Source organism: Peromyscus maniculatus, chromosome 17 (genome assembly GCF_049852395.1).
Source record: "Peromyscus maniculatus bairdii isolate BWxNUB_F1_BW_parent chromosome 17, HU_Pman_BW_mat_3.1, whole genome shotgun sequence".
In the NCBI taxonomy this organism is placed as follows: domain Eukaryota; kingdom Metazoa; phylum Chordata; class Mammalia; order Rodentia; family Cricetidae; genus Peromyscus; species Peromyscus maniculatus.
In genome coordinates this window covers 57,356,550-57,379,652 of record NC_134868.1, presented here as the reverse complement: position 1 = coordinate 57,379,652, position 23,103 = coordinate 57,356,550, and the positions used below count along the sequence as shown (strand labels likewise).

Below are 23,103 nucleotides of genomic sequence, written 5' to 3'. Positions count from 1 at the left end.
CATCTTTCTACCTCTGAGTTTCTGGACCACACACGGATTGCCTAAGTGACCGACAGTTGTGTCTGTGGGCGCAGCAGCTGAGACCTTGGTAGAGGGCAGTTTTCTCACAGTGTGCTCCAAGAACACGGAACTGGGTGCCCCACCAAACAGCTCCAGAGAAAGGAGCCCTAGACTTTGACCCTGCCTGGCAGTTGTGAAACTCCCCTCTCCTCCACACATGATGTTAGAGGCCAGAATAAAAGTCTCACAATGACTTTTTAGTGCTGAGAGGGCTGAAGTTGTGGCTCAGTGGTTAAGAGCACTGGCTGCTCTTACAAAGGACCTGGGCTCTGTTCTCAGCATCTATTTGACAGCTCACAACCATCCCTAACTCTAGTTCCAGGGGGTCCAATTCCCTCTTCTGACCTCCTTGGGTACATGTAGTGCACTTACATACATGCTGGCAAGATACTCATACATATGAAAGAAAAATCTTTTAAAAGTGCAGAAAGAAGCCGGGCGTTGGTGGTGCACGCCTTTAACCCCAGCACTCAGGAGGCAGAGTCAGGCAATCTAGACAGGCCGCAGTAATGTAGGTGAGGGGGAAGGACTTCTCGGGAAGCCACGCAAGCTCTGCTTTGTCCTGAGCCGTAAGCAAATGAGATCTTTGTTCTCCTCTTCCTCAGGAGCTCCAACTCTGGCTTTGTGTTAGGATAGACTCCCCAGCTCTGGACCTTGGCTGTTGGAGAGAAGCAGGAAGATTTTAGGGCAGTTCTGGGACCTTTTCAAACTGAAGTTCAAAGCTGGAACTCCCTTTGTCAGCTTCAGACCCATGGGAAACAGAAATGGACAGTGGGACAAAGACTGTGGATGATTGCAAAGCCATATTTTCAAATGAGGCACAAGATGTCCGTAGACGGTCTGAGAAATTTACCGACTGTCATCAGTGTACTCAGCGACACAGGCTTCTGGGAAGGGAGGCGCAGGGACGATGAAATGTGACCTCCAATAGCTCCATGAATTCATTTCCACTGGACTCTGATAAGGGAGGGAAAGACCCAAGAAAGCACGTGCCTCCACCGACTCCTTCTGTTAAACAGGAGCGGGCACCACAGAGAGAACACAGGGAATTAGAAGGGTATCTTAAAGCAGGTCGTCCATACGACCCAGCTATACCACCCCGGCTTATTCACCCACAGGGCGCTAAGGCAGCACATCCCGGGGACGCTCGCACATCAATGTTTATTTCAGCCGTGTTTGTGACAGCTGAGTTACAGGAGCAGCGTACGGGTTTGACAGCAGGGGAATGATTAAAGAATATAAGCGGTGTGGTTGCCCCCCTCCGCGCCCCCCCCTCGACACACACACACAAATGATGCCATTTGCAAGAAAAGAGATGTAACTGGAGATAATCAAGTGAATTAATACTCTCTCTCTCTCTCTCTCTCTCTCTCTCTCTCTCTCTCTCTCACACACACACACACACACACACACACACACACACACACACACATCCCCGACAACACAACACACATTTCTTCCAAAAAGAGTCTTCCCCGTGGTGTGGCCCCAGGTCTGGCCATGGCGGGATTTGTAGCAAAGTGTGCTAAAAGCTTTTTCCCCTTGAGATCTCATGCAAAACAAAACGTGAACACACTAGGCTTTTCCGGTGCTATTTTGATGATATTTTCCGCTAATAAAGTAAAACTGCAGATTATTTGTTCACAAGGTTTGTGGTTGCATGATTTTTAAGAACTGCTTTGTTGTAGACGCTTCAGGCTGTATTACACCTTGTCAGAAGTGAATGTCTGCTTCAGAGGACACTGTCCTGCCTTGTGTTCCCCTGCATGGCTCATTACACTTGTACATTTAGATTCAACCAGTCTCCTCTGCTAGAAAATCCCAAAGCCCTAAGGAAAATTAGTGTTTGTACACAGGATGGTATCTTTAAAGAAAGAGAAGATGTGGCACTTGTAGAGACTAGTGCCTTCTTCTGATCATCCTTTCTTACATTTTTTTTCTTACTTAGTTTTTATTCATAATCATAAACTTAACTCTGCTATCCAGCTAGACTTGGAGGAGAATGAGGAGAATATGGAACCCAGAGAACGTCAGTGCGGGGAATTTTGAGCAGATGGGGTGGGGTGCTCTCCTGAGCTACAGAAGGGATGGGCTGGTGGGAAAGAAGCCCTCAAGTCAAAAGAATGAGCGTTGTCCACAGTGGAAATGGTGGTCGTCTTGCTGGTCTCGCCATTCCGGGACCCCAAACGCTCCACGGCTTCCACACTGTTTAAGCCTTCTTTCACCTTCCCAGAGACCATGTGTTCACCATCCAGCCACTCAGTCTTGGAGGTACAGATGAAAAATGGGGAACCAGCCGGGCGGTGGTGGTGCACACCTTTAATCCCAGCACTCAGGAGGCAGAGCCAGGTGAATCTCCATGAGTTCGAGGCCAGCCTGGTCTATAGAGTGAGATCCAGGGCAGGCACCAAAACTACACAGAGAAACCCTATCTAACAAACAAACAAACAAACAAACAAACAAACTGGGAACCATTTGTGTTTGATCCAGCATTTGCCATGGACAAGATGCCAGGACCTGTATGCTTCAGGATGAAGTTCTCATCCTCAAATTTCTCCCTGGAGATGGACCCGCCTCCAGTGCCATTGCGGCGTGTGAAGTCACCACCCTGGCACATGAATCCTGGAATGATTCTGTGGAAGGAGGAACCTTATATCTAAATTTTTTTCTCTCAGTGCTCAGAGCGCGGAAGTTTTCTGCTGTCTTTGAAACTGCAGATAACTCAAGGAGACGCGGCCCAAGGGCTTGCCATGGGCGGAGACGTCAAGAACGTGGCGTTGCCATGGCTGCAGCAAGCAGTGACGGGAGCAGCAAGCAGTGACGGGAACAGCGGCGTCTGCAAAGCCCCTTTCTTATAATTTTAAAATCGCATTTTTATTTGTTTATTAGGGAAGGGGTCACACATGTGCTGTGGCATGTGTGTGGCAGAGGGCAACTTAGGGAGGGGGTTCTCTCCTTCCACTACGTGGGTCCCAGGGATCAGGCTCAGGTTGTCAGGCTTGGCAGAAAGCACCTCTACCCACTGAGCCATATTGTCGGCCCAAATTATTGCAAATTCTCCCTTGTTTCATTTAAAACTTTAATATTTATCATTAGTGTGACTGTATGTGTGTTTATGTTTATTTTATTTTATTTTTTTTTGTTTTTTCAAGACAGGGTTTCTCTGTGTAGCTTTGCGCCTTTCCTGGAACTCACTTGGTAGCCCAGGCTGGCCTCGAACTCACAGAGATCCACCTGGCTCTGCCTCCCAAGTGCTGGGACTAAAGGTGTGTTCCACCACCGCCCGGCGATGTGAACAGTCCCCCCACCCCCTCCCCGGAGCTGAGGACCGAACTCAGGGCCTTGCACTTGCTACGCAAGCACTCTACCACTGAGCTAAATCCCTAACCCGTATGTGTGTTTATAATGTGTGTGAATGGATGTTTATAGTGTGTGTGTGTGAGTATATGTGTGAGTGTATCTGTGTTCATAGTGTGTGTGTGTGTTTAAAGTGTGTGTGTTTATAATGTGTGTGCGAGTGTATGTATATGTGTGTTTATAATTGTGTGTGAGTGTATGTGTATTTATTGTGTATGTGTGTTTATAATGTGTGTATGAGTATATGTGTTTATAGTGTGTATGTTTATGTGTGTATATGTGTTTATAGTGTGTATGTTTATGTGTGTGTGGACATATGTGTATTTACTGTGTATGTGTGTTTATAGTGTGTGTGAGTGTATGTGTTTGTTTTTGTGTGTGTGTACATATGTGTATTTACTGTGTATGTGTGTTTATAGTGTGTGTATGTTTATAATGTGTGTGAGTGTATGTGTTTGTTATGTATGTGTGTTTATAGTGTGTGTGTAAGTGTATGTGTGTTTGTGTGTGTGCGCAACTTTGTGGCGTAGGTCCTTTCTTCCACCTTTTTATTTCAACAAATGCTGCCTCAACTAAATCTCATGCCTTTTACAAACGAACCCAAAGCAGATCATGAACTTGAATGTAAAGAGGAAACCATAACCTTCAGGAAAAGACGTGGACCAAAGTCTTTGAACCTAGGGCTTGTCAAAGAGCCCTTAGATCTAACACCAGGAAAGGAATCTATAAAAAGAAATCTGTAACTTGGACAGAACAACTTCTGCCCGTGAAAGCCCAGGTATAAATGAAAAGACACGTTACTGCCTGGAGAAGACATTTGAAAAGCACCCGTGTGATACAGGACCAGGCGTAGGACCAACATGCAAAGGATGCTTCAGATCCAATGATCAAAACCAGCCTCACAATTAGAATATGGTAGGAAGACACTTTGGTAAATGCTACCCAAAGTGGAGGCTTGGCTGGCACACTGGCCTCTAGGAAAGTAATCTCTGTGGTTAACCCCTGAGGAAAGGTAAGTTAAAACCGGTTCAGTGGTTAAGAGCACTGGTTGCTCTTCCAGAGGTCCTGAGTTCGAGTCCCAGCACCCCCATGGCAGCTCACAACCATCTATAATGGGATCTGATGCCCTCTTCTGACATGCAGCTGTACATGCAGGCAGAGCACTCATACATTAAAACAATACATAAATAAATAAAACTTTAGAAACCGGCAAAGAACAAAGAAATAATTTCATTTTCAGGAAAATAGGTGGAGCTGAATATTATTATTTTGAGTGAAATAAGACAGACTCAGAAAGACAAATGTCACATGCTTTCTGACATATACAGAAGATAGATAAAAATAGAAACATAGATATTCCCAGAGATGTGGAAAAATAGGAGGAACGATTTGGGAAGGAAGTCAGTGGGAAGAGGAAGGAGACCAGAGAGTAACAGGGGGTGAATATGTTCAGAGCCCATTATACATGCATGAAAACATCACAGTGAAACTCATTGTTTTGTATAATTAGTATATGTTAATGAAAAACATTACCAGGGCAGGATGGCCAAACAAGCCAGGCCCACGAAGGATGTGAGTGTCTGGCTTCCGTGGCTGCCGGTGGGAATGGAAGGCACATCTGGAAATCCCAGTCCCATGAAGGATGTGAGTGTCTGGCTTCCGTGGCTGCTGGTGGGAATGGAAAGCACATCTGGAAATCAGTTTGTCAACTGTTTGTAGAGCAAACACAGAGCTACCCAGAATTACACTCTTGGATATTTATCCCAAAGCAGTAGAAATTTACATACAAAAATACAATAATGCTTACAATAGTTTTATGTAGAATAGCCCGAACCTGGAAAGAATTCCAAAGGTCCTCCTCTGGATGCCTGGTTAGACCGTGGAGCATCTCCATGGAACATGGAACAGTATTCAGCCACAAGAAGGAAGGAGCTCTGGGCACCTGCCATCCACGTCTAGAGAATTCCCTGAGAGGGAAATGCTAGTCCCCCAAAGGGCCCGGACTCACACAGCACCCTTTCAGTGGCACAATGTAGCCACAGAGAGTGGACCTGGGGACCCCCGGGGGCTGAGGGTGTGGGAAAGGCTCTGTCTACAAAGGGTACCCCAAGGTCCTGGTGTCATAGGTACCCTGAGTCTAATGCTGCCATTGTCAGATATTTACTAAGATGCTGTGATGAAATTTGGGGGGCTATTACTGTTGAGGGATCTCTCTCCTTCTTATTTCCCCCTCCATCTCTCACTGCCCCCCAACCACGCCCCGTCATCTGTGTGTGCTCTGCCATTTCCTCAAAAGTTTAACTGAACAAGGACACCCAGAGACGAGTTTGGGAGAAACTATATACTCCACTCCTCTGTCTGAATATTCTGGGCCAGGAACCAAACTTGTCCAACTTTGGTCACCAAATCGTCCTTGGTCCCTTCTACAAAGGGCCTTCCCAGTGCGAAGGAAGGCACTCTGGAATTCTTCAGCTCTAACCAGTTCATGGTCCTGCCCCACAGCTTCCGCGTAAATCACCCAGGAGCCTGTCCCAGATGGAAGCCCGAGCTCCGCCAGGCCCTCTGAGGCAGGTGGAATGTGGATTTCAGCGCTCTGGGTGGCCCTGCTGGCAAGGTACCCCCATAGTTGAGAACCATGTCCCCTTTGGTCCTGATTGGTGTAAGAATCAGATAACGGTCTGTCCAAGGTCACCAGCTGCTAAGTGGCAGGGCTGGGACTAGCCCAGGTCACTTGGGGACAGTGAGATACTGTTTATCTCAAATATTTACTTGCCAATCTTCCTGTCACAAGCCCTTGCTAGGAGGTGGGAGGTGGGGGAGGGAGCTGGCATTCCCCAGAAGTTCTCTTTCCATTTCTTCGGTCACGACGGAAGATCCTGTCCCCACCTGAAGCACCCTACCGCCCCTCAGAGAAGGCGGGTGGGCTAAACACTCCTCTAGCCTCCTGACTTCATCCTGCAAGCCTTCCCAACCTCCTCCCTGGAAGTGCTCACTCCCTGTGGCTCCTCCTCAAACTGTTAGGAGCACCTGCAGAGATGACAGCCATGGTCCCCAGGAGATGGTGACATGCCCATAGATTCTACCATGCCCGGGTGTATCCTGGGTGTGATTACTCTCTAAGCTGGGTCCTGCGTGTGCTTTAGATGTGTTCCTGATGTTTCAAGTCTGTCTCAGGTATGCCCACCTGAATCCAGCTGTGTCCTAGGTGCATCCCAGGCCCATGTCTTATGAATCTTCTGGCTCAACAGGGGACTCAGTGTGATGGTCTGAGGTTCTCCTGTAGCCTATCTTTGTCCTCTACCCATTTTGTGGCAATTCTCCTTCATGGAGGAGACCAGTTGGTCACCATCAAGTATCCATGATCTCACCTACAGACGGGGAAACTGGTCACTGAGGGCTTTCCTCTCTACGTTCCTGTTATCGGGAGGCTTCTCACCTGCTACTCTCTTAAGGATAAAAACGAAGCAGTGTGGAAGACAACCCTCTTTACAAATGGAGGTTGCTCCCGGGCCTGCCTACCGCAGACCCACATCCCAGCGGGACACAGACAGGTCCTGTGCACCTGCTGAGGCTAGGGAAAGACAGAACCACTCCCCAGGGGCTTCCAGGAGACTGTGGTGTGCCCTTCCCTTGGGAGCACGAAGACAGCACCCAGGGGGAGAGAGCCGAGCTGCTAATCCGATTTGCAACAGCTTAGGGGATTGTCTTTTTCTGGCACCTGCTTGGTCACCCCTAAGGTGTCCTTGGTGACCCCAGGGCTGGGATTTATCAAGATGCTTGTCAGTCCTGCTCTCCCGGGGCTTCTTAGTGGCTCTCCAAGCATCCCGGCCACGGCTGCATGCCTCCCTTGTCCCACAAGGGCAGGAACAGGCCATAGGCCAAGGGCATAGGGTCAGGCCTGCTTTGGCTGCAGGTGCCTCGAGCTGCACTTCAGCCTATGGCTCCTAACACTTGAAGAGGACACGAGGCATCATCAGGATGGATTTCGGGTCCTTGGAGACTGTCGTGGCCAACTCTGCCTTCATTGCTGCCCGGGGCAGCTTTGATGGAAGCAGCACCCCGTCTTCCCGGGACAAGAAGTATCTGGCCAAGCTCCGGTTGCCCCCGCTGTCCAAGTGCGAGAGTCTCCGTGACAGCCTCAGCCTGGAGTTCGAGAGCCTGTGCTCAGAGCAACCCATTGGCAAGAGGCTCTTCCAACAGTTCCTGAAGACAGAGGAGAGGCATGTGCCAGCCCTGGAGCTCTGGAAGGACATCGAGGACTATGACACAGCCGATGATGATCTGCGGCCGCAGAAGACACAGGCCATCCTGGCCGAGTACCTGGACCCACAGGCCACACTCTTCTGCAGTTTTCTGGACCAGGGCATGGTGGCGAAGGTGAAGGAAGGGCCAATGGGGAGCCAGGACGGCCTCTTCCAGCCTCTGCTGCAGGCCACGCTGGATCACTTGAGCCAGGCCCCCTTCCAGGAGTACCTGGAAAGCCTGTACTTCCTGAGGTTCCTCCAGTGGAAGTGGCTGGAGGGCCAGCCCATAGGCGAAGACTGGTTCCTGGACTTCAGGGTTCTGGGGAAAGGGGGCTTTGGGGAGGTGTCGGCCTGCCAAATGAAGGCAACTGGCAAGATGTACGCCTGTAAGAAGCTCAACAAGAAACGCTTGAAGAAGAGGAAGGGCTACCAGGTAGGGCGGGAGCCCGGCCAGCAGAAGGTGCTCCGTGGGCTGGAGGGATGGTAGAATGGCGGCCGCCCACCTGTGGAGCTCTACATAGGCCTCTGCCTCTGTGCATGTATCCTGCCGTTTGGACAACCCCTTCTCCCTGCTCAGGCAGCCATTGGCAGGCTGCTGTCCATCCGTATGAACCACACTCAGGAGCAGTTCAGGGGGGAAGAGTCATTTGCAGGCAGTTGCTGTCTGGAGCGTGTATCTGGCTTTCTAGAAACCTTTCCTCAAAGTGTGTCTCCTGTTGTGATTACACACACACACGGTGAGGCAGGACTCTGTCAGCGGAACGTCACATTGGCAGACGCTGTTTACACAAGGCAGAGCCCATCTGTGATGCTGGAGTGCAGGACTAGTTTTCCTGAACACAGGTTTCCGGGGGGGAGAAGAATGACTGGAGGACATAGGCAGGCTGCCAGCATTTTATTTCCTCCTTTGTTGGCGTCAGTGCCTACTTAAGGTAGGATCAGCGAAAGCGGCTTATTGTCCCAGGGACACAGCCCCGCACAGTCCTGCTGTACAGTACAGATAATGCTGTGAAACTCTTGGGGACGGACACCAGTCCCCCCTCCCCCCGCAGGTCCCTGAGCCTTCGGTGAAAGGTCAAACATTAGGTGCAGACAGCAAGTGGGGGCGTCAGACAAATCCAGGCACCTTTACCAGGGGCCTTGGGGACGGCACCTCATGCTGGTCTGATGTTAATCTTTAAAAAAGAGCTTTATGCTCAGGTGTGGTGGCGCATGCCTTTAGTTCCAGCACTCAGGAGGCAGAGGCAGGTGGATCTCGGTGAGTTCAATGGTCTACATGGAGAGTTCCAGGAAAGCCAGGGCTACATAGTGAGAGATGTTTCAAAATAGCAAACAAAGGAGTAACTCCAGCTTTATGGAAATGTCATTCATGTTCTGGGCCACCCACATCTACATGCAACCCAATACAACACTGAATCTTTTCTGACTTCAGTGTCCTGGTGGGACCTATGCAGAATGAATCGGCTTGACCTTTTGTCCTCGTCCCTTTCACACGTTCAGATGTTTAGAATAAAGTGAACAGTAAAGCAGGGTCTACGGGAAGCAGGCTGCATTGGGAGTTAGTGGAGGACATAAGCAAGGACTGGATGGTGGAGTGAGCATGTGCAGGGAGAGGGCAGTGATAGAGATGTCCTGGTGGGCACCAAGCCTGTACCCCTGAACGAATGCATGCCGGATCTCACACATTGCAGCCTGCCCTGTGCTGTGCCCGGCATGCAGGCTGCCCTCCACAGTGCATTCCCGAGGACTGAGGATCCCAACTCTGCTTCCAGGGTGCCATGGTCGAGAAGAGGATTCTGGCCAAAGTACACAGCAGGTTCATTGTGTCTCTGGCCTATGCATTTGAGACCAAGACCGACCTCTGTCTGGTGATGACCATCATGAATGGAGGTGACATAAGGTAATGGTGTCCAAACCTGGGCTTGGTTTCAACTAGGGTGCCCAGTTCACGTCCCGTGGGGCCCAGGACTTAGGCTGTATCTGTCATTGCACATTCTCGAGTATCTCCATGATTGTTGGGGACAGGTGACAGGGGGCATGTGGTGCTGTGGATGGCTGTGATGGGGTACCATGGGTTGAGAGGGCTAAGAAATTAAAATGAGCAATTCCATCAGTGGCCAGTCCTGTAGGGATAGAGCTGGAAGACCAGCTCGAGCCGGCTTGCCTATTGCCTACACAGGAGAGTGCCACCCCTGTTGGTGCCTGGCTTGGCCGAGCCTGATGGTGCTCTGAGGTGGTTCCTGCATCCTTGGGGAGGTCAGGTCACCGGCCTTAACTGGCTTGATGACTTCACCACTCTTTGCCTCAGTTTCCTGTTCTGTAAAATACAAATAATAATGACACACAAAGTTAAAATGATGAGACTCTTAGGTACCTGGTGCACGAGGCTAACGCAGTGGGACCCTGGGGTGCCCTGGGGCTGTAGGGTGCCGCTGAAGGGAACTATAACTTGCAAAAGCCTGAGTCTCTCCCTTCCTTGCTTTTATTTACATCACTGCTCGAGCAGACAGGTCATAGGAGGTCTAGACAACCAGTCTGTGAGAATCCCGTAGAAGAGGAAGAGGGCTGCAAGGGATGCTGGGTGATTCTGTCCCCATCCCCAGGGGCCTCTGGTTATCTCTGAGGCCTCTGGTCTTCACCCACTCTCCCTGCGGCTTAGGTCATGTCTTCCGGCTTGGAGCTTGCTTCGCTTCCCTGTAAAGTGTTGGGGTGGCGTGTGCAAGAAAGAGTCCAAAAAAGGACACACTTGAGGGGCCTGTGAAGAGGGCCCTGCGGAGAGGGGGCTGTGAGGGAAGTGTTGGTGTCAAATCCACCAAAGGGTTCAAGGTCTGCTGGAGCAGACCACGGGTGTACTTAGAGACTTGGGGTCACTTGTGTTTTAAGAAACTGGGGCTGACTCACTTCCCTTGGCCCTGTCCTGGCACTGCTTTGGGGTCAGAAGGAAGGGGGTGTTGAGTAACAAGCTTGTATGTCCCTCTAACAGTGGTGGGTAAGGTGTGAGGTATCTGAGGCCTCTAGCCTTGGGTTTCTCCAGGAGAACATTGATGCTTGGTGACCATGCTGTGTTGATACGTGTGTGTGCCCTAAGACCCTGGCGCTGTTTCTGAGCTTTACTGCCCTTCAGCCCTGTGTGGGTACCTCCCATGGTGTTCTGCCCCCAGGTACCACATCTACAACGTGGATGAAGAGAACCCTGGCTTCCCTGAACCGCGAGCAATCTACTACACGGCCCAGATCATCAGTGGTCTGGAGCACCTGCATCAGAGACGCATTGTGTACCGGGACCTCAAGCCGGAGAATGTGCTGCTGGACAACGACGGTGAGCCCCCCCGGAGTGGAGGGAGGGGCCCAAAGCATGGCTTCTTCAGCCTCTTTGAAAGTCACTGCAGAGGGGCCTAATGGGTATTAGTGTATAAAGGGCAGTGGTGTGAGCTGTGTGGTATATGAGTATCTGTCTGTCTGTCTGTACGCACGCGGCAGGTGTTACATGTTCGTGTGTAAGATACGTGTGGTTTGCCTATCATGTGTATGCTGTATCTTTGTGGGGAGTGGATAGTGTATAGAGTGGGGTATGTGTGTACACAGAACATGTGTGTACGTGCGGTTTTTCTACTGTGCAGGGGAGCCCTGCCGAGCCCTGGGCTCACCTGGCACCTCTATTCCGCGGAATGTGCGTGACCTCGGCTTATATTTGCTTTCAGGCAATATCCGGATTTCTGACCTTGGGTTGGCCGTGGAGCTGAAGGAAGGGCAGAACAAGACCAAGGGCTACGCGGGGACCCCAGGTAAGACCTGAGCACTGGGGGTGGGGCCCGGAGAGGCTCGGCATCCAGGAAGAGGCCCGGGTCCTCCTCTCCCCCAGAGCCAGAGGCAGCAGGGCCCCCAATTCCTAAGGTGGCGGCAGAGAGTGGGGGCTGTGGACTGCGGCTCCCTTATCTCCTAGGCAAACAGCGACAATCAGGCTTTGCTCAGCAGCTCAAGAACTGTGTGTTCCCCGCAGTGACAGCCCTACCCTGCCTTGGCAGCCTCGCTGGCTCCCTGCCTCGCCCTCTGTGGTGAAGCTGCCCCTCTGGGTGGGCAGAGAGAATGTCAGGCTCCCACACTCGGTGGCTTCCCAGGTATTGACAGAGTGAGTTTGTCCAGGGGGTTCTCACGGAAGAGCTGGGGCCTTGGGGTCACCGTGTGGGTCACACCACAGAGCACCGGGGGCAGGAACTTTCCCTCGGCTGCTCTTGCTAGGTTTCAGTAAAACCCTGGTAGGTGTCCACCAATATGCAGGGTATGCACATGTGTGTCTCTGTGTGCGTACATGCCTACCTGTGTGTTCACACACTCCCACATGTGTGCTTTCTCTCATGTGGTGTATACAGGTGTATGTCTTGTAGGTGTGACTGCGTGTGCACATGGACACCTTTCTGTGTAAGTACATGTGTGGATGCCCATGAGCCTGTACATGCATGTGCATCAGTGAACATCTATGCATATCTTACATGTATGTAAGCACACAACTCCCTCTGTGTGCACACATGCATGCACGTGTATGAAGGCACCTCTGTGTATGCATGCACTCATGATAGTCTGTGTGCACATATGCAGACATGTATATGTGTGCATCTTTATAAATGTGTCTTTGTGCATGCACATGTCTTTGTGTGCCTCTGTATATGTACATATTTCACACATGAATTTGTGGATATATGAGTATTCATGTGTGAATGTGTATCAGCATCTCTGGGTGTATGCTCAGTACCTGTATCTGTGCATGTATAGGCATGCATCTTTGCATCTGTATATGTTTTGTGTACATTTGCACATATATGTATGATTATAGGTGTACCTGTGTCTATGTACACACACACACACACACACACACACACACACAAACACACACACACACGAGACCATTTGTGTTTGCTTCCTTCCTCACGCATCTGCCTTCATCCTCCTCATGCAGAGGAGAGACCGAGTCAGGGGGAGCGGATGCATGGTCCAGGCCCATGCATAGTGGCTAGATGACCTCATGGCATGTTCATCTGTCAGAGCCTTCGGCGCTAACACTTACCACATAGGCTTGTGAGTCTGTTCAGTGACCGCTGTACACCAGCACTCATATGTGGTAGACACACCTGCATTTAAGTCCTTCCGGTCTCCACATTCTGGGTTGTCATGTTCAGGTTGATTTCTGACAGGATTTCTTTGATGTCTTCCTTCTTCCCTGGATGTCTGGCTTCAGACGGAACCTAAGTTGGGATATATACAGAGTGGAGATAGGATCTTGCTTTGTACTTGTGTGTAAGGACCCTGTGCCTCGGGTCCCACCTGAGATCATCTCTGATGCCATGGTGGGTAAAGGGACAGGAACTTTCCTCCTACATTCCAGGGTAGGACAGATCCATACTGGTCCTCATGGGGCATGATGGCTGTTTAGCCTGTGTCTTGGTTGATGGTGGGTGCTGAGGGCTCTGGGCAGGCACAGGGTGAAGGAGGTCTGAGAAAAGGATTCTGGAAACAGCTTGGCCTGGAGCCATCACACAACCTTGTGAAGACATGGCTGCACCTGCTTTCATGAACTAGTTCAAACTTCACTTGGATCTCTCCAGTCCACGGCACATCCCAAATCCACTGAAGATTAAAAGAACTTACTCCAAGACCAGAAACCGGTCCTGCTCAGGACTGAGTAGGAAGCCTGGCTGGCCACAAGAGGGCACCCTTGCCTGCCCAATCACCACCTTCCTGAGCTGGCTCTGACTCTTCAGGTGGATGCCACGGCGTCTCTACCCACATGTGAATCCTTTGGCTGGTCCTCCAGTGAGGCTCTGGAAATGCTGAGTTAGTAGGCAAACCAGAAGCTGGTATTCCAGGAACCAAAGGACACCGTTCTAGAGATTTCTCCCCACTCTGCTGCCTCCCAGCTCAGGCCACAGCCGGAGGCTGTGCATGGGGGAGGTTCTTCCTCTGGACATAGGAAAGGCGCGTCTCTGTCGTCTGCTTCCTGCCACGAGGGGATGAGTTCATTACAGAAGAAGCAGAAATCCACTTGCTCCCTCGTCCAATAACACACGGGTGTCGGCTCTGCAGCAACAACGTTATTTACAAAAACCCAAAATATGAAGGCAAAGGGGGACACGATCAGGGTTTAGCTCGGCCAGCTGCGAGGGTCACTGGGTGAACACCGGCGATGTTCTGGAGGGGAGCGTGCCATGCATGGCTCCAGAAGGGATCGTCAGCGGCTCACCTTCCAGAAGGGCTAACAGTCGAGGGCCCAGGAGCAATGCCAAAGATGAGCGGGAGGAGACGGTTTAGGCACCGTGTTGTAGACCCTGGGCACTAACATGTGTGGTGGGTGACAGGGGTTGGGACGTTCATGCAAATGGCCACGTTGTGGCCGGACAACCCGGGGGACCGGGCAGGGCACGTCTGTCTAGAAGGCCGCACAGCGGCTGTTCGATCAGGTGCTGTTCCGTGAAGCTGATTTGCGCCACTGTTTCCTCGTGTCTGTGTTGTCCTGAGCAGAGTCCCCTCCTCGTTACTAGGCTGCTTCCCGCCTTACTTCTCGGCACTGAATGGGATAGGTGTGTCCTGCACGTGGCAGGGCCACGAGGGAGCTCAGTGTAGCTTCACTATGGGGACTAAAAGGAGGCTCATGTGGCCAGAGACAAAGCGTCCAAGGAAGGCAGAGGACTGTGACCTCACAGGTCCCTCGGGCTTTGGCCACAGCAAATGATGTCATTGGCCCCCTCTAGATTATAGGGCACAGAGCTCACGTCTATGTCCTTGTAAGAGGAAAGGGGCCAGGAAGTCACAGAAGGTCTGTCTGCATCTGTCTACCTCACGAGTCTCACACAGTGCGCTGTCCTGCTTTGCGTTGTTCTGAGTCTGAGTAGAGGGAAAAGAAGCTTTGTATCACTCACTAGGGATGAGGTGCCACACGAGGAACAAGATTCCTGCCCAGGGCAATTCTGCCCCTAGGAATCCTTGGCTATGTTAGAAGACCTTTTTTTTTTTTTTTTTTTTTTTTTGGTTTTTCGAGACAGGGTTTCTCTGTGTAGCTTTGTGCCTTTCCTGGAACTCACTTGGTAGCCCAGGCTGGCCTTGAACTCACAGAGATCCGCCTGGCTCTGCCTCCCGAGTGCTGGGACTAAAGGCATGCACCACCACTGCCCGGCCGGAAGACATTTTTTGGTTGTTACAACTGTGGGTATCCAGTGGATAGCAGCTGGGGTTATGTTCAATGCCCTTCAATGACAACAAAGAGGTTTCTGTCCTGAAAATCACTGTGGTGAGACCCCTGTCCCTTCCCAGGGGCGGGGGGGGGGGTGTCACGAGAGCTTCAGTTGTTCTGTGACGACTGGGTAGGAACCACGCTGTGGGAAAACAGCTGCATCTCTAAATCTCCATGTGTTCCTGACGGCAGGTTTCATGGCCCCCGAGCTCCTCCGCGGTGAAGAATATGACTTCTCTGTAGACTACTTTGCCCTGGGGGTCACATTGTATGAGATGATCGCAGCCAGGGGACCCTTCCGAGCCCGAGGAGAGAAGGTAGGTGCCGTCTGGCAGGACGTCCCGCAGGGGTCCATTCTGGGGCCGACGTGGATGGGTGGGTTGTGTCAAGGACTGCATACCCCGTGCAGGTTCTGGGGTCCTTGCTCCTGTGTGTTCCATCCCAAGGCCTGCCTGCTCTTGAGATCTGTAGGTGGCGCCGCTGACGGATTCTAAATTGGTCCTTTCACACCAGAGCCAGCAGAGGGCAGAGCACACACGCACTAGCTGAGACTGGGCGGTTTTCCCTCGTAAGACAGCGGGCTTCGGTCATTAGGTCCTTCTGGGGTGGACGCCACACAGAAGGCCCCTGGTGGGTCCCTAGCTAACTGTGGCCACTAGGCCACTGCTCTTGGGACTTCGGACAACCACCCCAGACATTCTCCATTTCTGTTTACACAAAGGTTGGTCTGGTCCAGAAGTCAGGTACTGTCTCCCATGTCTCTGTAGGGACAGTGTGCGCCTGCTTGTCACTGCCTGAGCTGACAGCTCTGTGCTGTTATGTGACCGCACGGAGAAGTGTCTCAGTCTCCCTCAGTGACGGGCATTAGGGCGAGCTGTGCGCTCTAACAGCACTGCTCACTCAGGTTCCACAGGCTCCCTTTGTTCTGTCCACGGCTGCAAAGAGAGATGATGGAGGTGTCCGCTTTACAGGGAGGGATGTCGGGGAGCGAGCCACACTGTGTACATCACACACTTCGTGTGGGGGAAGCTTTGTTTGGGAGACCACAAGGCTGACAGGGAGTAAGGCAAGCTCTCCACCTAAGGTTTCTCTCACGTGGTTGAGTGAGATCTCCACCCAGCTAAGCGTTTCAGCAGCAACTTTCACTGCTGGTCACTTTGTGTTCAGTGGACCAGCTGTGTAAGAGTGGATAGGGTGGCTGGGGGCTTCCTGGGGGCTGGGGGCCTCTCTTTGTCCTGAGATCTGAGGCTTTCAACGTTGGCCAAGCCACCTGGGAGGGGCCCATCAGCCCCCCCACCCCAGTGAGGCTGGAGGCTTGGCCAGGGCTAGAGTGAACTGGTACGTTTGCTGCCCTGCAGATAGAGAATAAGGAACTCAAGCAGCGTATCATCTCAGAGCCCGTCAAGTACCCAGACAAGTTCAGCCAGGCCAGCAAGGACTTCTGTGAGGAACTGTTGGAGAAGGACCCGGAGAAGCGCCTGGGCTTCCGGGATGGGACCTGTGATGCACTGAGGGCGAACATCCTCTTCAAAGACATCAGCTGGAGGCAGCTGGAAGCTGGTACGGTTGGCACCATAAGCCCGAGAGGGTTTGGGGGATGGGTGCTGTATGGACCTCCTCCATGGTGTCAGCCGTGGACTGGGCTGAGGACTTGTGGGACCCCAGCTAGCTCCGACAACTCATCTAGTCCTCCAATCATCTCCAGGATCCCAGGACTGGGCCCTGGGGTCAGGCAGGTTGAAGTCAGGTGGGAAATGTGGGTAGCGAGCCAGCGTTCAAGAGCTGGGTCTGCTTCCAGGCCTTTCCCTGCTTCTCAGCCTGTATTCTAGAGATCCAAGGATTCAAGTGAGGCAGTTTGTCTGACTGTGAGACGTTCATTTACTCCACATTGTTTGTCATAGGATACGGTGTGTGTGTGTCGTGTGTGAACATGTATCTGTGTATCCATGCATGTGTAGCTGCTTGTGTGTGAGCCCATGCATGCACACATGCTCATGTGCCTGTGTGCACATGTACATATCGGTGCATGTCTGTATGTACATCTAATGTCTATGTGTGTGGTGGTGTGGTGTGCATGGTGTGTGTGTGTGTGTGTGTGTGTGTGTGTGTGTGTGTGTGCGCGCGCACGCGCGCGCCCCTGAATGTGTCTGTGCATGTGCATTTCAAGGGTGAATAGAAGGCGTAGCCTTGCCCTCCAGGGGGCATTTTCAAGATAACTGTGATCACCTACGGGGCGAGCTAGGATCCATAGACAGGGGTGGAAGGTTATCCCAAGAGAAGTTACTTGCACGTGGAAGAGCTCAGCAACTCCCCCGAAGCCGGGCTGCTCTGGCAGAGCTTCCGTGATGAGGCCACAAGGAATGCATGGGTCCTGGCTCAGGAGGCCCAAGGACTGTTTTCTGAGGGCCAAGGGAGTAGTGGGACCCAGGAGGTTTGAGTCAGGCATGTCGGAGGAAAGCCAGGTGAAGAGGTCACACTTGGGTGCCAGCAGCCAGCCCGGGCCAGCACAGGCCTGTTGGGAAGCTGGAGTTAGTGGCTTGCGTACTGCAGGGTGGCAGGGTGGGGGCCAAGCGTCCAGAGGAAGTCAGGGCCCGAGGCTAGGTCGGCCGCACCTGGGCTCTATAAGAACAACATTCTGCATCCGGTAGCTTCGATTAAGAAGTGAAGCTGGCTGGGAGGGAGGCTGCAGAGTTCAGTCTGACATCTGCCACCGTGATGCCAAGCTGGGGCCGGGCAAGAACGCTGAGCCTGGGGCTGCAGAGAAGGTGTGGTCGCCATGTGAGGGACCGAGGGCCCTGTTTTCAAGATGCTTGGCTCACAAGGAGACTTTGGGGGCAGGGTCTGGGGGAGGTAGAGGAGCCAAGTGCTGGAATTTATTTCAAAAGGCTTCCTAGCTGGCACAGTGAATTAGACCTGTAACTCCAGCACTGGGGAAGGCTGAGGCAGGAGGATTGTGACTTCAGGGCAGCCTCAGAAACACACACACACACACACACACACACACACGCACGCACGCACGCACGCGCACACACACACACCTTTCTAACCAGATCTGGGCATCTTCCACCTTGTCCATCATCCAGTCTGTGAGTGCTGAGCATGAGGGATGGACCTGCTTCGGGATGCTGGCTTTTTCTGTTGGCATTGGGAAGAGCAGCTGGTCTTTTGTATGTCTGTGGGGACCCTTTGGCCCAGCAGTGTCCTCACCAGGGGTATCTCTCTTTCCCGTTTCTTCACAGGGATGCTGATCCCTCCATTCATCCCGGACTCTAGGACTGTCTATGCCAAGAACATACAGGATGTGGGTGCCTTTTCCACAGTCAAGGGTGTGGTTTTTGACAAAGCAGATACGGAGTTCTTCCAAGAATTTGCCTCTGGCAACTGCCCCATTCCCTGGCAGGAGGAGATGATTGAGACTGGTATCTTTGGGGACCTGAATGTGTGGCGCCCAGACGGTCAAATGCCGGATGACATGAAGGGAATCACTGTGGAGGAGGCAGCCCCTACATCCAAGTCAGGAATGTGTCTCATCTCCTAGCCAAGTATCCGAGGGAAGCAGGAGCTGGTGTGTAAAGAGAGGGAAGTGTACTGAGCTCATGGGAAAAATGCGACCTTGGTGTCAGCCCGTACGTACTCACTCTACCCAGATCACCAGGCAACCGTGGCTTCTTGTGGAGCAAGCAAGACTTTCGGTCTAGACCCTACAGACTTGGCATATTTTTGTCATATTTCATTCAAAAGAGACAAAAAGGCCACAGGTTGAATAGTAAGATACAAATACTCAAAGAACCTCTGTGTATAGATGTGTGGCCAGGAGCTTGGATGGTCAGAAACCCACATTCAGCATGGATCTCCCAGTACTTTGAGTTAATATTTCAGGGCAGACCTGTTTGCTCCTGGTCAGTTCAGGGTTGCAGGCACTCATGTACCCCAAAGAGGGCTGTACCTGGGGGTCTACCCCAGACCCCTCCTTGCCTGCTTCCTGCCTCCTCAGCTGCCTTTACTGATCACCACCTGCTCCATGGACCCCCAATTTGGAGCTACTGAGTCTTCAGGGAGTAGAAAGGCTAGACTGACCTGGACTTAGCTGAGAGTCATTGCCTCCTCTCAAGAATGGAGACAGCTACCTCAGACAGCTACGGTCTCTGTCCTCAGCCAATGCCACGTGTGGTATATACTCAAATCGTCATAGTCATGTCACATGTGGTGGGGGCCCAAGTCTTTACATGCTAATGTCATGTGTGGCGGATGCTTGAGCAAAGACATGCCATATGTGGTGTACGCCAGAGTCCTCACACAGTCATTACACCTGTAGTGGGTGTCTGTGTTCTCAGGCCATCTTTGTGCCGCACAGCCTCTCCTCGTTTGTGAGGAAAGGTGACCAATATATACCCAATAATTTTGGAAGATTGCTGGATAAAGCCAGCACTGGACTGCAACACTGGACCGGTGTCCCCCAAGTTGTGTGGGGTACAAGCGTCTGTCAAGAGCATGCCACCAATAAACCCCAGGCCAGCTGCACTGTGGAGGAGTCCAGATGCTGCTATAGAGGTGCCTTGCACACATGATATCCTGGGGACGAATGTTGGATGCTAAAGAAGTCCGTGCCAGGATTCTGCTCTTCTTGGAGAATCCGACACTGTGGAATTGTGGGGTGCTCTGGAGGGTCCTTGGGGCAGTGTCCACACCTCTTGGACCATGGCCTGGGACCCCTTGGGACCCAGTAGTCCTGTGGCCGATTAGTGCTGAGTGCTGTAGATAAGGCAAATCTCCCATCATCCCTTCCCTGTTCACTCCATCCTGCAGAGCATCACACATGTATCAAGTCCTGGATGCATAGTTTATTTTATTATATTCTGGAGCTCATTTGAATAGGCTCTGGGTTGAAGACACTGGCAGTTTGGCTGTCTTATCCTGGTCTTCACGGGGGCAGAGGAGTGTGAAGAAGGTGGGTTTTAGCAGCTTCATCAGGTTTTGGGGAGGCCTGGTCCTTGTTACACTAGCCGTCATTCCTGTTTGCCCAGCCCTGAGCTCATGGAGCTGACGGTGGAAGCTATGTGGCTGCATAGGCTCAGTGCCAGGACCACCACCCAGCACTATAGACCAAAGAGCAAGACACACAGTCCATTTTAAATTTCAGAGGAATAGTGAACACTGTCCCAGGTTAAGTATGTCTCAGCAGTATTTGAGACACACTTACACTAAAACTATTCATTGTCCGAAATTCAGATTTAAATGGGTGCTCTGTAAGTCTTTTCAAAAATCTAAATCCAGCCAGCCTGTTGCAGACCCATCAACAAGAAGGGATGGAACTGGGAGCCACGCTGCTTTGCTTTTCTGTGTCTCTTAGGGTCTAATCGGGGAGGTCTCTTCTCACTCGGGCCCACTCACATACGTAAGCTTGAGCGTCACTCAAAGAGATACATCCTAAGGCTCAGCCAGTGAGCGCAGACACCCGGCAGCCATGTTCTTGGTTGTCCATGCGGGGTGCTGCTAGCTTCATCAGAGGGGTGCTGAGTAAAGGATGGATTGCTGGCTCTGTGCTCGCTGGGTGGAGATTTTAGCCAACTCCTGTCCTAAAGATTTCTTTGACCATTTTAGGGGACCTCCACTGTAGGTGTTCTCTCAGGGATAGTGACCTTTTGGCCTAAAGAGTTTCCCCCATTCCCACTGTCCCTCCTCATCCCCAGAGCTTATAAACTCCTAGGTCCTAGAGCTCAGGTCTTGCTTGGACGCTGACTCCAGGGAGCTGCAACTTACCCACTCTGATTCTGACAGCTGCCGGCCGTCTTGGTTATAATCTCCCAGGAAAACAGCTAGCAGAGGACCATCACCAGTTGAAAGATGTCATGGACGCTGCTACACAGGCCTCTACAGGCCTCTAGGGACTCTACAGGAAAGGACCTTTTTATCCTCAAGATGAGGAGACATCTCTCGGACTAGAAGCCTACCTGGGAGCCCTGTAAGATACAGGCTGTCTTGTAACCAGGTCGCCAGCATGCTGTGAACTGTTTCACGTTTGACCACTCAGAGATATACAGCTGCGGTGAGATTCATTTCTGCAATGGCTCTAGTAATTCTTCACCCTCAGAAGGGACCTGGTAGAGGAGGCACTTTAGATGAGACAGAGAGGACTCTGGGAGTTGGAGGTCATCTAGTGAAAGGCAGGAACCCACCATGAACAGTAGGGCTGTGTCAGCTTTTGCCGCATATTCAAACTGGGTTTGGACTTCATTCCTTTTTTTGGATTTTATTGATAATTATAGGAATAATTATCAAGGATGATGAAATTCTCCAGCAGGCCCTCTCCAGCAGATTTTCCAAACCCCAAATCACGTCACAAGTGGTCTGGGAGGCTAAGCACCCGAGTCCTCAGCTATGGTTTGATGAAGGTTTTGTGCATGCCCCAAGGTCTGTATCTCCTGTGAGGTAGTGTGGGTAGTAGTGGGGCCTTTCAAAGGTAGAGGAAAGGAGCTGGTCTTTTGTGGGAGTTCTTTGGAAAGGCTTAGCTATTTCTGTGGGGTTCTGTCTGGGCTGTAAGAGAGTGGATTCCTCTATGGGCGTGGGTCTAACCCTGAGCCCCCTGGCTTCCTGGCTGTCTACATATTCTCTCTGTGAGTCCACTGTGCCATCACCAGAAGCCAAACAAATGGGGCCACTCATCTTGGCTTTCCAGCTTCCAAAACTGTGGGCTAAATAAACCTCCTCATAAATTACCCTGTCTGTGGTTTGTTATAGCAATAGAAAGTGAACTGTCAACTTTAGAATTTTACCAAACAACGTAGACTTCTGGTTCTAGACAAGAATGGTATAAACACACACTGTAGTGGTTTGAAAAGGAATGGCCCCCATAGGCTCATAGATATGAATGCTTCATCATTAGGGAGAGGAGTTACTTGACAGGGATTAGGAGGTGTGGCCTTGTTGGAGTGGGTGTGGCCTTGTTAGAGGAAGTGGTTTGTTTGTTTTTTTTTCCCCCTGGAGGTAGGCTTTAAAGATTCAAATGCTCAAGCCAGGCCCAGTGTCTCTCTCTTCCTGTTGCCTGCTGATCCAGATGTAGAACTCTCAGCTATTTCTCCAGCACCATGCCTGCCTGCATGCCGCCATGCTTCCTGCCATGATGATAAAGAACTAGACCTCTGAAACTGTAAGCAAGCTCCAATTAAATGTTTTGCTTTATAAGAGTTGCCATGGTCTTGGTGTCTCTTCACAGCAAGAGAACACTAAGACATAAATTGGTACCAGGGAGCTGGGTATTGCTGTGACAGGCCTGGCCATACTGCTTGTTGGCAGAATGTGGACTTTGGGACGTTGGACTAGGAGAGCATTTGAATGCTTTTGAGGTTTAATGGGCCATGCTAGGAGGAGCATGGAAGACAGAGGGGCTGAGAACAACGTAGGTTATGATGGCCTGGCTCAAAAGGTTTCAGAGGAGAATCTTAGTAAGTGGCCTAGAGACTGTTCTTGGGATGTTTTTGTGAAGAATGTGGCTGCCTGATGCTAAATATAAGAGTTTTGGATTAACGACATTGGCAGAAAAGATTTTAAAACAGCCTATTATTGAGAATATCATGTGGTTACTAGTGGCCACTCTTATGCAACTCTATAATGAAAAAGAGCAAATTGAGCAAGGAAAAATACAAAACGTACAGTTTGAGGAGAAAAAGGGACGCCAGGAAAAGTGGAATGGAGCTAAGTCTTGTGCTCAAGGAGATAGACAGATTTAAGAAAAGTCTGATGCTAAATGGAATAACGGGAGTGGTGATCTCAGAGCAAGACTCTACTCAGTTAAGCTTCCAATTTGTGAAAAGGAATTAACAAAATCTTAAGAAGTAAAGGAAACAATCAACAGAAAACAGATGCAGATGTAACTGAATAGGGGGGGCCATGTTCCAGCTCTAGCAAGCAGCAGATCTTGGCAGCTTCTGCCACATGGTTTGGCTTTAGAGTCAAGGATAGAAGAAAGGGGTGTGGAATCTCCCTGTGAGACTAAGGAAAGCTGCTGAGGCCAGGCTGTCAAGGATGTCCCTGTATGGAGGCCCAGAGAAGCCATTGCCTGAAGCTATGAAGGAGAAGCCTGGATTGCCTTGGAAACCCCAAGATGTTGAAGATGCCAGAGCTGTGGAATACCTGCCGAGGAGAGCTGCTAACAGGGAATGGAACCAGCCCAAGGGAGAGAAGTGTGCTGCAGTCAACAAATCTGAAGGGAGTTAGAGATCT

The 23,103-nt window shown here is 51.2% G+C and overlaps 1 protein-coding gene and 1 pseudogene across 1 annotated transcript; one reads left to right on the top strand and one right to left on the bottom strand.

Moving 5' to 3' along the window:
- Positions 1 to 2,090: 2,090 nt before the first annotated feature.
- LOC143269094 (peptidyl-prolyl cis-trans isomerase A pseudogene) lies at positions 2,091 to 2,677 on the bottom strand (annotated as a pseudogene).
- Positions 2,678 to 7,395: 4,718 nt separating this feature from the next.
- On the top strand, positions 7,396 to 21,971 carry Grk1 (G protein-coupled receptor kinase 1). The gene is made up of 7 exons (XM_006981286.3): positions 7,396 to 8,094; positions 9,434 to 9,561; positions 10,823 to 10,980; positions 11,363 to 11,446; positions 15,076 to 15,204; positions 16,246 to 16,443; positions 18,123 to 21,971. Exons 1-7 carry the CDS (start codon positions 7,396 to 7,398, stop codon positions 18,419 to 18,421), a joined length of 1,695 nt encoding a protein of 564 aa, XP_006981348.1. The 3' UTR covers positions 18,422 to 21,971.
- The last annotated feature ends 1,132 nt before the right edge of the window (positions 21,972 to 23,103 follow it).

Bases quoted from the DNA above. Each gene is read 5' to 3' on its own strand.
- Grk1 (XM_006981286.3), top strand. From the start codon at position 7,396: ATGGATTTCGGGTCCTTGGAGACTGTCGTGGCCAACTCTGCCTTCATT. The intron at 8,095-9,433 runs GTAGGGCGGGAG...CTCTGCTTCCAG, and splicing joins AGAAGAGGAAGGGCTACCAG to GGTGCCATGGTCGAGAAGAG. The intron at 10,981-11,362 runs GTGAGCCCCCCC...ATTTGCTTTCAG, and splicing joins TGTGCTGCTGGACAACGACG to GCAATATCCGGATTTCTGAC.